Here is a 13988-nt window from a genome sequence, read left to right on the forward strand (position 1 = left end):
TGCAAGCTACCAGGTCGAAAATGAGGTACAGAACAAATTAAATACATCCCACATCATTTGTGGTATTGCGACCAACAGAGCGCATAAAAAAAAAAAAAATTTAAAAAAAATTAAATTTTATGAAGTATCATGTCTAGAATGAAGATGACAGAGCTGAATTGGCAATATATTCACTAAATGAATCAACAAAAAGTTGAAAAAACGACTAGAATAAATCAATAATGAGCCTTATACAGGAAGCACAGTTACGTGTAGATCTATAAACCACAAGAAAGAATAGACCAAACTGGGCCTTGTGCTCTAGTGATAAAGTGCATGCCTGGAAACCAAAAGGTCGCAGGATCGAATCCTGCTCATGCCAAAGATTTTTCAGTCTGCCTTTAACTAGCCTTCACCCCTCAATGATGTGCACATTTGCAGGAAATGACACTACATTCTACATTATACCATAGAGCCCCTTCCCCAGTCTGATAACTGGGATAGGTTAGGGATACGCAAGCCACCAAAATTGAGTCCCATTGAAAGTTATCGAATGGCATGAAATTATTATATTATAATAATCGACAGCTCAAAGTCGACTACAGCAACCTAGATTACAGCAGCTTACCGTCTCGGGCACTGCGGGCACGGATAGGGCAGGTCCCCAGTGTGCGTGCGCATGTGCTTGGCCATGTTGCCGCTGTCGTTGAAGCGCTTCCCACACACATCACAAGCAAACGGCTGCTCGCCTGTGTGGGTGCGCATGTGGCGGGCAAAGCTGTGGGTGAGGTGGAAGCACTTTCCACAAGCATCACACCTGTTCGGGAACAGAAAGGACACTTTAATACGAGGAAAGATGTCACAAATAATACATTTTCAGTATATGGCACTGTGTCACACTGTGATAAAATCTATGCACACTGCTTTGTTTGCAGATCTTGAGTGTCAATTGTGTACATGTTACCGATTATATAGCAGTAGTACATATCAGTCAGTATATGAGTAATTTAATATGGCCACTGTCATGAATGTAGCTCACTCCTGTTTGTTGAGACGAGCACACAAGCCCATGGAATCGATAATACTAACATCTCTTCCCCTTTTAGTTCTCAGGTTTTCAAGTCTCGTCCAGTGCAGGCAACAACAATCAGTATTTCCTTCCCATCCTGTACAATTAAGACCACATAATCCAGGATTCTGAGCAATTTTTTTGTAACTCTCCCCATTTCCTACAACTCACCTGATGTGTTGCTCTTTCATATTAGATACTTAACTTAATGGGTGAGGTGTCTCTTGACAGAATTCATCATCAACATTTTCCTTCTTTTAAGCAAAGAACCTAGTATTTGGTTTCACACAATCTCCAACCATAATGTATTGTTTTTTCATGTTAAGATACTTCACTTACTGGGTGATGTGTCCCCTGAGAGAATCCACCACCAACATTCCCTTCTGTTAAACAAAGAGTTTGGTATTCAGTTCCACACAGTCTCCAACCATTCCAGGTGTTCTGCCAAGTTGTTTTTGTTTTGTGCGTAAAATGGAAACAACAACTTGGCAGAACACTCAGACGCACACTATTAATCAGCCACACCGAGAAAACACGAGAGATCAAATCTTCACCCTATCAAGCATCATATCATTTTTCCTCCCCCAAACTTGGCACCCAAAAATCAATCCTACAGGTAGTTTTTCCTTTTGTATGGTTTTCCTGTGAAAAATCACAAATGGAGGGGGCTCCATTCCCTCTGTTAGCATACCCAACATTACTCTTAATCTGGCTATTTCACTGCCAGAAGTTTTTATAGGTACCTTTGACACTAACATTTGACGGCACATCAAAATAAACAAGTGTCCAATTGGCTTTAGCCGTATGGCCTCGCAAATTTTCTTAGACTGATTATACGATGCTGAAACACCAAAAGGCTGTGAGAAGTCACTGAGCTAGTGTTGTCCAACTTAGTAATACAAGCTCTGCCCTCTTCTTCATCCTCTAGTCACCTTGAATTGAGCTGTGTGTGCAGCTGAGAAATTCCTCTATCTCTCTGGCAACGACGTTTGGATAATTTTTTGAGTACTGTAACTAAGGTTACTTTGGCCTAGTTTTTGCCCATCTTTTTATATGCATTAGGAAAACAAAGGACAGTGGCATAGAGGAAGTTCAAATACATTTTTCTAGTACTGTCAAAGATCTGTACCATCAATTAAAAAAAGGATATTAAACAAAATACATCACATCTATTGCTGTGCTATCACAAAAGAGTGGGCCAATGTTACCCCCACTTGGAGCTACTTTAAGCCACTAACGAAAAAGTGGTAACATAAAGTTGGGACAAAGTAAACTCAATGAATATTTCTTGAGTACACATTCAGGAGAATAAAGAACATATAAAATACTAAATTCTGAAGGCAAGGCAGGGAATATCCAACTTTATTCAGAAAGTGACACAGTAAATAAACAACTGTAGTATAATTCATCAATTTACTAATTAATTTTAACAAGTTATATGTTATGCTTTGGTAACTACATATAAAGAGAATATGTAATATGTTAAGGTTACTGTACGGCAGGGATATGAGCCTAATACACAAATTACTGAAGGTAATTGAAAATAGCCACATTTTGTTAGTGATGTTGGACTGATAATTCTCATCATGTCTTTCCAAGGATAAAATAGCTTATCTTTTTTTGATCTTTGCTGTATAAAACTGTAGCATATTGCCCAACCACTAATTTATCTTTTAACATTTTGTGGGGCTGATCATCATCTTGCCAATCAGAGAAACTTTCAGAATCACCATGAGATTCTAATACCACTTCATTTTCGCTATGAGGTTAGTTTGGCCCACGCGAAAGTAAACGCGTATTTTACAAAAATTCCACTCTGAAGCTCTCCAGATAGCACCCGGGAGCCATTGCTCTGCAGAGTCCGCCGGGTGTGACCTAGCCCAGATACATAGATCATCCACATACAGAGTGGTGGTGACTAACTGTCTGACAGAGGCCACGAGCCCTTAATAGCAATGAGAAAAAGAAGGGCAATTAATAAGGAACCCTGTGGAACACTATTCTCCTGGGTCTGCAGAGAGCTCAGAACATTGCCAAACCAAACTTGGAATGACTGGTGGGACAGGAACTGCAAATAAAAATTGAGAGGAGCCACCAAAGACCCCACTCTTGGAGTGAAAGTAACATGTGAGGGTGTCCTGCTGTGTTGTAGGTGTTATGAAGAGCTAAGAAAACTGTGACAAGATGGTGGCACTGAGAAAAGGCCTGCCAACCTGCAGTTTCCAATCACAGCAGATGATCAATTGTAGACTGTATCTCCCGAAAGCTGCACTGGTAAGGAGACGAAAGAGCCCAAGTTTCGAGGACCCAACCCAGGCCAAGAAGCCACCATGCATTCAAATAACTTGCAGGTCACGTTGGTCAGTCTGATCGGGAGGTAACTATCGAGGAACGGTGCATCCTTGCCAGGCTTCAGGACAGGAAACATAGTACTGTCTTTCCATTGAGAGGGGAAAATACCTCGGAGTCAAACATGCTTAAACACCGGGAGGAGATACTATTGTTGTGGAGAAATGAGGTGTTGAAGCAACTGTTTATGGATGGGAATCAGGGCCAGGGGCTGAATCATGAGAAGACGAGAGGAGAGGAGAGGAGAGGAGAGGAGAGGAGAGGAGAGGAGAGGAGAGGAGAGGAGAGGAGAGGAGAGGAGAGGAGAGGAGAGGAGAGAGCTAGAAGTTCCCATACAGTAAAAGTTTCACTGTAGGATTCTGCCTGACAAGGAGTACAACGTAAGTGGGCACCTCTGGCCCACTGTTTCCGATGGAGGAAGGAGGCCGGATAGGAGGCTGGCACCGACACCATCACAAAATGGATAGCAAGTTGTTCCGTGAGAACCAATGGGTCCATACAGAGGCCACCCAGGAGGTCAAGGCTTGGCATGGAAAACTGCTGTTGATAACCCTGGAGGGTGCAGAGCACAGTCAACATGCGTGACAAAGGGACAGAAGAATCTATGGAGGAGACAAAGTTCCTAACACACCTGCTTGCTATCTCTGATTAAGTAATGGGCTTTGATGTGAAGATGTTTAAAGGTAATAAGACTAGTGGAGAACGGGTGCCGGTGAAGGCACTGCAAGGCCCAATGGCAATCACAGATGGTGATGGCAATGGCCGTGCTCCACCAGAAGACTGGCCAGCGCCGAAAGGGGCCTATCAAGTGGGGGACAGCAATGCCGGCAGTGTGAATAATTGTATCAGACACATCACGGATGACAAAGACGGTGTAAACACAACCTGGGAGGTATATAGATGCCATTCAGTGTGATAAAACACCTACCAGGATAACCTGGCCATCGGGATGTGGGAAGTGGTCACTATTGCAGAGGTCATCATGTGGCGACAAGCGTAATGAAGGGAGAAGGGATGAGAAGTGATCAAAAGATCTCTGGCAGATCACCTTATAAACTGGACAGTCCAGTGGGGATGGAGAATGACAGTAATGACAATTAACATACATGGGTGGCAGAACACAGATTGTCCCCTCATGGAGTGGATGTCCACATTCACCACATACAGGGTCTGCTGTGCAGCGGGAAGACATGTGCCCACAACATAAATACTGAAAACACTCCCAGGTGGCAGGATGTACTGCTTCATGCCACACTGTTAACTTCTAACCTTGCCCTTCAAATGCCAAGATAAAGGCACCAGTATCAACGCGACTGTCCTTACGGCCTTTCCGAACACACCAAATAAAATGAACGCCCTGCCGTTCGAGATTGGCCACGAGTTCATCAGTTTGAAGGATGAGGTCCCTACAAAAGAGACTCCCTGAATGATATTCAAAGGTTGGTTAAGAGCAAGAGTCACCAGGATGTTGCCAAGATGGTCCACAGGCACGAAGGGCCGCAGACTGGGCACCAGAAATACCGTATTTACTCGAGTCTAAGCCGCACTCGAATCTAAACCGCACCTGAAAAATGAGACTCGAAATCAAGGAAAAAAAATTTCCCGAACCTAAGCCGCACCTGAAATTTGAGACTCGAAATTCAAGGGGAGAGAAAAGTTTTAGGCAGCATCTCCAAATCGAAACAAAGTTGGTCGACTGTAATATGAGACAATTTAGGTCGAATGAATGACGATACAGCTACAGTAGTTTGGTTCGAGTCGTAAGCTTAGCAGTTAAGCTTTAACAGGTAGCCATTGCTATGCGTCAGGCGCTCCGTCCGTATTTATACGGGTACCCTTCCTTTTTCACGTGCTTCGTCTGGTTTGAATTGATTGCTTATTTTTCTTTGATCTGATAAGCGCAGTTTTCTTTGTTATAGGTGTTTACGTCACTCTACGCTGAAAATGCATTACTGTACTGTGTCATGCATTGTTTGTCGTACTCTGATACTGCGTATTTACGGCCTGTCGCCGATCGCGGCATGGCTTGCTTTTGAGCGCGCTACTGCCACTTACAAATAAAAAAAAGAAAAAGAGAGAGAGAGGAATCGTCTCATTAGCGAAACAATGGCAAGAGACTGCTATTTGTTGTTACTTACACTACTGCTTTCTTTGATAATGACTAACAAGAACCAAATAATAGACTGTGTATGATCGAAGATGTTCTGAACGAGAGTTTAGCGAAAATTTTTCTCCGTTTGAAAATCTTTGCAGGCACCTCTTTAGTACATTACATTCTGCACAGAAATTAGAGTCATCTTAGATTTAAAAATCTAGGCAATTGCCTCGCTTCATTTCTGACTGTATCACTGTTTAGCATAAGAATAATACGAATATACACATGACATGATATGTATATTCTTCCGCGTTTGCTGTTGTCTCACTCTAGTTTTGTGGTTTATTATGCAGACAGGATTTAAATGAGATAGTAGCAAACACGAAACAATACATGGCAAAATGTTTATATTCGTATTATTCTTATTGTGATGAGAATACTGCATGTGATTCACAATTTATAATAAAAGTTCGTATTAGCAACCATCTCTTCTCACAGATAGGAAAAAATTCAGAACGTAGAGTTGGCCATATTGACAAACATCCTAAACATTCTTGCCAGTCAGGTTTTCGTAGTACATTGAAATGCTACTACATTCGAAGATGAACAATACGGAATTAGTATTTACTTCGTTGGATAATGTATGAAAATGCAGTGGTCGAAACTTGGCGCGGAGAAAAAAAGCTTGTCTTCCACCCTTTTTTTTTTTAATTTATTTACTGATGCAGAGGTTTTGGCGCCAGTATTTATCTTTGTGCCTACAAACAGCACCCTACAAAGCATGCCTGTGTAGCGCTACATATATTCGACAGCAGAACTAAGTTGTGGCGGCACCCACCGACATTTTTAAGAACTTCCGCTTGCTTTGCACTCGATTCTAAGCCGCAGGCGGTTTTTTGGATTACAAAAACCGGAAAAAAAGTGCGGCTTAGATTCGAGTAAATATGGTAGTTTTGACCAACAGTGAACCTGATCGCATCTTACTCGGAAAGTCCATTTCACTGTGCTGGTCTTCAAAAGTTACCACTACAAATAATGGCTCTTTGGAGGTGAAAGTGACCCCCTGCGGTGCTGGTGCATACCAAATAGTGATGAAGGGGTTTCACCACAAGCCAATCAACCTGGTCCTCTTCTCAGGACGTAGCCATGGAAAAGAAGGACATAGGGTTATAAGAAGCATTAGAAGATCCATTGTTAACTAAAGAGATGGCTATAGAGGAATGGCCATCTTCAAGCTTAATGTGTTTTGCATGCAAAGCACCCACACCGACACCACCCACTCTGACTAGGGACTCTAACCACGGGCACCACCCAGCTACAGCAAAGGTTGTCAGCACGGAGGCTGTTGCTGGGAGTTCTGATGTTCCAGAATGACGAGCAACCACTCCTAGGCACACAAAGGAAGGCATCAGAAATGTGATCCCTGTGTTGTCGGGGGGGGGCTCAAGCAAAAGAGAACATAATGATCCCGCCACAGGGTCTGGCTACCTTGTTGCCTATCTACCATTAAACGACATGGCGTCGTGGGAAAGCTGGAAGAGGAGGGAAAGCTGGAAGAGGTGGTAAAGCCACACATCAAAGACGCTAAGCAAAGTGTACTTCCCCAGTTTGCTCACACTGTGGACAAAAAATTTAGAACGGGAGGTCAAACCCCAAAGAGGGACAAAAATATTGCAAAGAAAAGGTGGAAATGTAAAAGCAAGAGAAATAAAAACTGGAAGGAATATAAGAAGCCAGGAGGATAACTGGACAATCATGACACTGAGGGGAACCAGGAAGTAAAAGGGAAGGAATGAGGAAAGTGAGGGAGGGGTACAGGGAAGGGAGTGCAGCCAGGGAATGAAGAATGGGCAACATTAACTTAGGGCACCGTCTGCGCCACCCAATTACTCACGAAAGAGGCGTGAGCCACCTTGGGGAACTAAAATGCGAGATGACACCTCTCAAATACAAAAACGTGCACACAGTTTAAGAACTGAACTACAAAATCACACACAAAAAGCTAAATACACTACTGGCCATTAAAATTGCTACACCAAGAAAAAAATGCACATGATAAACAGGTATTCATTGGACAAATATATTATACTAGAACTGACATGCGATTACATTTTCACGCAATTTGGGTACATGGATCCTGAGAAACCAGTACCCAAGACAACCACCTCCGGCGGTAATAACGGCCTTGATACGCCTGGGCATTGAGTCAAACACAGCTTGGATGGCGTGTACAGGTACAGCTGCCCATGCAGCTTCAACACGATACCACAGTTCATCAAGAGTAGTGACTGGTGTATTGTGACGAGCCAGTTGCTCGACCACCATTGACCAGACGTTTTCAATTGGTGAGAGATCTGGAGAATGTGCTGGCCAGGGCAGCAGTCGAATATTTTCTGTATCCAGAAAGGCCCGTACAGGACCTGCAACAAGCGGTCATGCATTATCACCCTGCTGAAATGTAGGGTTCCGAAGGGATCAAATGGGGTAGAGCCAGGTCGTAACACATCTGAAGTAATGTCCACTGTTCAAAGTGCCGTCAATGCGAACAAGAGGTGACAGACGTGTAACCAATGGCACCTCATACCATCACGCTGGATGATACGCCAGTATGGCGATGACAAATACTTGCTTTCAACGTGCATTCACCGAGATGTTGCCAAACATGGATGTGACCATCATGATGCTGTAAACAGAACCTGGACTCATCCGAAAATTTACGTTTTGCCATTTGTGCACCCAAGTTTGTCGTTGAGTACATCATCGCAGGCACTCCTGTCTGTGATGCATCATCGAGGGTAACCGCAGCCACGGTCTCTGAGTTGATAGTCCATGCTGCTGTAAACATCGTCAAACTGTTCGTGCAGATGGTTTTTGTCTTGCAAATGTCCCCATCTGTTGACTCAGGGAGCAAGACGTGGCTGCACGATCCGTTACAGCCGTGCGGATAAGATGCCTGTCATCTCGACTGCTAGTGATACGAGGCCGTTGGGATCCAGCATGGTGTTCCGTATTACCCTCCTGAACCCACCGATTCAGGAGCAGCAATGTCGCGATATGATAAACTGCAATCGTGACAGGCTACAGTCAGACCTTTATCTAAGTTGGAAACATGATGGTATGCATATCTCCTCCTTAAATGAGGCATCACAACAACGTTTCACCAGGCAACGCCGGTCAACTGCTGTTTGTGTATGAGAAATCGGTTGGAAACTTTCCTCATGTCAGCACATTGTAGGAGTCGCCACCGACGCCAACCTTGTGTGAATGCTCTGAAAAGCTAATCATTTGCATATCACAGCATCTTCTTCCTGTCGGTTAAATTTCGCGTCTGTAGCACGTCATCTTCGTGGTGTAGCAATTTTAATGGCCAGTAGTGTATGTAACTTGCTGCTCTGCTAGTGCACCACAGGTGGCAGTTGGCAACCAATTGCACAACTGTGATTCTTCACTGGCCACAATGCAACACCATTCATCAGCAGTCTATGCTTCTCAGGCATGGCACAATTCCAGACACAGCAGTCCGTGCTGTGGTGTTAATGGCAGCCCGAGCATGGGGCGGTAAATCCATAGTCCGGCTGCTAATAGTCTCTGACAAATGGCGTGGGCCAAGACAGAATGCTGCAGAAAGTCTATTCCTTATTCTCAGATGGCAGAAGCAGATATAAAGCATTTACAATGTGCTCAGTGCACAATGCAACAATCTCCCTCGTGGCAGTCAGACACGGTCGATCGGAACCTTGATAAGTACGCTCGCCCTCACATTCCCGTGCAGTCCGACATCGGGGCCACTGTCACATCCAAATGTCCCACAAATCTGGGTGGTGCAAGATTCGACCAGGTGGCCAAATAGTCACCCACACTGAGCCCACTTTCCAACTCTGTCAGGTGGCAGTACTGCTATCACAGAGAAGTACGCAACATCTGTGTGTCCTTGACAGTGATCACTCAACATCTGATGCTGATCACACCTCTTTAAACCTATCTGGCCTGGTAATAACGCAAAAAACAAACCACACTAATGCACTCTGGTCACAGAGAGCACCAACTCATCATTTACCTACCTGACAATGTGTATACATGTACAAAGATACACTGATATCTGGCCTACAATGACAGATGACAACATAACAAAATGTATGTCAAAATAAGAGATGCAAGAGACACAAAAATTCAGAAATAAAAGTAATTTAATAAAAAAAGCCACCTTAATAAAGAAACAGAAAGTGCAAAATTGCACAGCAGGAATCATTAAGAATAAATGCTAGGTTCTGAAAGCACGCATGAGTTGGGGAAAGATAGATAGCACCTAGGAATATTAAAGATACCTTTGGAGAAAAAGTGTGAACATCAAGAGCTACGAGAACAGGTTAGTACTAAGCAATGAAAGGAAAGCTAAAAGGTGGAAATATGAAAAGAATATATTGACAGTCTATACATGGGAAACAAACTTGAGGACAACATTATAGAAAAAGAAGATGAAGATAATACGTGATACACGATACTATGTGAAAAATTCAACACAGCAATGAAATACCTAAGTGGAAAAAACACTGTCAGAGTAGATGACATTTCCTCAGACTTACTGAGATCCCTGGCAGAGTCAGCTGTGCTAACTATTCCTCCTGGTGTTCAAGACATACAAGACAGGCAAAATAACATCAAGCCTCAAGAAAAAATATAATAATTCCAATTCCAAAGACAGCATGGGATGACAGGTGTGCATACTACAGAACCACGAGTTTTAATAAGCCATGGATGCAAAATACGGACAATTCTCCTACAGAATAATGGAAAAACTTGTAGACACTGACCTAGCAGAAAAACAGTTTGGGTTCTGAAGAAATGTAGGAACACGTGAGGCATCCAATTATCTTAGGAGACAGGTTAAAGAAAGGCAAATCTATGTTCATAGCATTAACAAAAGCCTTTTACAATGTTTATTGGAGTACACTCTTTGAAATATTAGAGGAAGTAAGGATAAAGCACAGGAAGCAAAAGGCTATCTACACTTTGTGCAGAAACCAGACTGCAGTTATAAAAAGTCAAAGAGCATGGAAAGGTAGTACCAGTTGTGTAGAGAGTGGGACACGGTTATTGCATATCCCTGATATTCAATCTGTACATTGAATAATCAGTAAAGGAAACAAAGGAGTAATTTAGAAAATTTAAAGCTCAAGGAGAAGAAATAAAAACTTATAGGTTTGCTGTTGTCAGAGACAACAAAGAACTTTGAGAGCAGTTGAATGGATGCTGAGTGTCTCAAAAAGAAATATATATAAACAAATATAAAACTTCTTGGACAGCAACAACATCCTTCTATAAGCCATCCAAGAAACAAGGTTGATGATCTAACAACGGATAGTGGAAACTACCCAAATTTTTAAGGCAAATCGGCAGTTAGAGTGCAAAAGTACAATCCGAGATGATACTGATTTTTAATGTTTCAGTGAAAGACACTCTGTTTTAACAATTAAACCAGAAAATAAATATTACTCAATATTCGAGGGTTGTGCACCAGCGAATTGAGATGACAAGAAAAACAGAGACAAAATAAAAAATTTCCTTGAACATCTGGACAACAGGCTGCCCAAAGTTCACAAAAACAACATAGCAACCATGAGAGTGGACTTGAATGCCAAACTGGATAAGGAGACATAATTACGAAGAGTTATTGAAAACTATCCATCCAATAAGAGAACTCACTATTAGATATATGCAAGCCATTTGAGAGTTTCAAATTGATCATGTTGTCCCCTCAATACACAATTTTCAAGAAACCATGAACACTAGAGTCAAGAGGGGAATGGAAGTTTATTCAGATCACTACTGAACTGAGATCCACAGGAGACTTATTACGAAACATAAAATCATGAAACAAGCCAGTATGACTAAGAGAATTGATAATGAAACTTTAAAAGGAAAAGGAACATGATTTTCAAAAGATGTTGAATGAAGTAAATACTGATACCAACAGCTTTACAGAAACAATTAAATATATTGCATTTTAAACATCTCTACAGAACGAGCAAAGAAAGCACTGATGGTGGAATAATAAATGTGAAGAAGCACTTACACAAAAAAGAAACCATGGAACAGCTGGTATAGCACGAAAACAAGTAGTAATAGGAAAACCTGCAGTCTGAGAAGAAACAAGCACATAAAATTATTAAGACGATAAAAGGCATGCAAAAGGACCAACTATATAAGAATACCTTAAAAATCATACAGGAGATTATTACAAATCATTCAAGAACTATGTGTCTGGATACATTATGAGGTCACTACGCTTCAGGAAAGAAAGTGGAAAATTCACACTTTACAATAAAGGAAACTAAGTTAGTGCCAGAATAATTCGAAACACAACTGAACTGTGAAAAACTGACCAAACATCTGGAATTCCAAAATAATTTTCCAAATTAAAATTCAAAACCAACAACCATTGATGTGATTAAAATTTACAATAAACAATTAAAACACAAAAATTACCAGGTGAAGATGGCCTCATAGCACAAATTCTAAAAGGTAATGAGATCTAGGTGTTACAATTATAGAAGAAAACACTACATAAGGTCTGGGAAGCTAAAACGATTACAGAGGAGTTTCATTACTAGCCACAGAATACAAATTTTTATCAAAGGTTCTTTTGGACACGTTAAATGCTCAATCAGATAAACAAATTGGAGAGCATCAAGATGGATATGTGAGTAGATTCTGTCCACAGCAAATTCTAAACCCTAAACAGATAAGAGGTGTATGAAAACATCAAATAAAAATATAATGCTAATGTCTGTTGGTTTTAAAAAGGCTTATGATTCAACAGACAAGAGACTCCCTCATCAAAACCCTGAAGGAATTTGCAGTAGGTAGGAAACCTCTGGTAATAATTTAATGAACACTTTGCAAACACAGTATCTAAAATTAAATTTCTTTGACCAATTTCTAGTTCCTTCCAAACTGTATCAGCAGTCAGACAAGGAGACATTTTGCCAACATTATCATTCAACTGTGTGCTGGAAGAAGTTTTAAGAGAATGAAAACTAGAGGACGAAAAACAAAAAGCTAGTAACTACTTAAAGGTGGGTAGAGCAGAAGAAGCAATAAATTGTTTGGACTTTGGAGACAATCTGGTGATAATTGACAGAACCTCTACAAATGCAAAGTAAAGACTGGAACCTCTGATGGAAATAGCTGAGAAGGCAAGTCTACAAATCTCATTTGAAAAGATAGAATGTGTGATGAATTAAAGCAAGAATTTTTTAAAAAAAGTGTGACAACATCAAGAAAATGGACAACTTTAAATATCTAGGTGAAAATATAAGCGTAAACAGTGAAAAAGCAGCAATTAATATCAAGAGTGACAAAATTGAAAGAGCATACATGAAAGTGAGAAATCTGTACAATAAAAAAAGTTTTTCTAAAGACATACAATTAAGGCATTATAATACAGTAGTAAAACCAAAAGTCCTCTATGGGTCAGAAATACTACTTCTATATGGATGCCTAAGGGCATTAGAAGATTTGGAATATGTAGAAAAAAGAATCCTGTGAAATACATTATGTCCAATCAAGCACAAAGATAGATATTGGGTTTTGGAACAAAATAAGGAAATACTAGGTGTTCCAAAATGAATATCAGGGTTTTAAGGTTGTGTTGCATTTATTACATTCAACTTACAATTATAAATAATACATCAAATGAAAGAGCAACTCAAATAGTTTTTCTTACAAGTGCTCAATGTGAGTACCATTCACCACACAACACACATCGAGTCGTAGGCGAGTTCATCCCAAAACTTGATCAGTGTGCCTGGAGTAAATATTACAAGGGTTTCAGTTGTATTTCTTAAGTCAGGTAGACCAGCTGGTAGCAAAGGCACACACACATGAGCCTTTGTGAACCCTACAAAGGGGAAAATTGTGTGGACTCAGATCGGGTGAACATGGAATCCATGCAAGATGAGCTCTGTCATCTAGCCCCTTGCGGTCAATTCAGTGGTCGAGTGCAATGCCGTTTAATCAATTGTGTACTGAGTTAAGGGAGTGAGGTGGCACACCATATAACTGCCAAATAAAGTTCTGTGGTTCAGCTTTTTCCAATTGAGGAAAGTGCCCTAGTTCTAGTGCCACATTCAACTTAAGGGCTTCTTGCTGAAACTGTACCGTCTTGCGGGGTTTTGCTGGCCCCCAGATGCACACATTATGTTGTGCTCACATTTTCACTTACGTGAAATGTCAATACATCACTGAAGACGGTACGATCCAGAAATCCTCATCATGCAGCAACATTTTGTTTGCATTGTTGGCACATACACCATATCCTGTAAACTTTACGGACTGTAACAACTGCAAACAATAAGGACATAGTTTTAAGTGTCTCCTTAAAAGTCTCCGCATAGATGTCATTGGAATTGCTAATTCACAACCAGTCTTCCAAACTGATTTCTTGGGGCTATGTGTGAAAGGCTCTCTCATTCTTTCAACACATTCTTCAGTCGT

General features: G+C 41.2%; 1 protein-coding gene across 1 annotated transcript in view; it reads right to left on the reverse strand.

Annotated features, from left to right (window-relative positions):
* Positions 1–603: 603 nt before the first annotated feature.
* LOC124716801 (zinc finger protein 652-A-like) overlaps positions 604–13988 on the reverse strand; it is a 100682-nt gene continuing 87297 nt past the window's right edge. Inside the window, exon 6 of the mRNA XM_047243350.1 lies at positions 604–796. Coding sequence (XP_047099306.1) covers positions 604–796 — 193 coding nt within the window. The remainder of the gene's footprint in view (positions 797–13988) is intronic.

This window comes from Schistocerca piceifrons, chromosome 9, assembly GCF_021461385.2.
Source record: "Schistocerca piceifrons isolate TAMUIC-IGC-003096 chromosome 9, iqSchPice1.1, whole genome shotgun sequence".
Classification (NCBI taxonomy): domain Eukaryota; kingdom Metazoa; phylum Arthropoda; class Insecta; order Orthoptera; family Acrididae; genus Schistocerca; species Schistocerca piceifrons.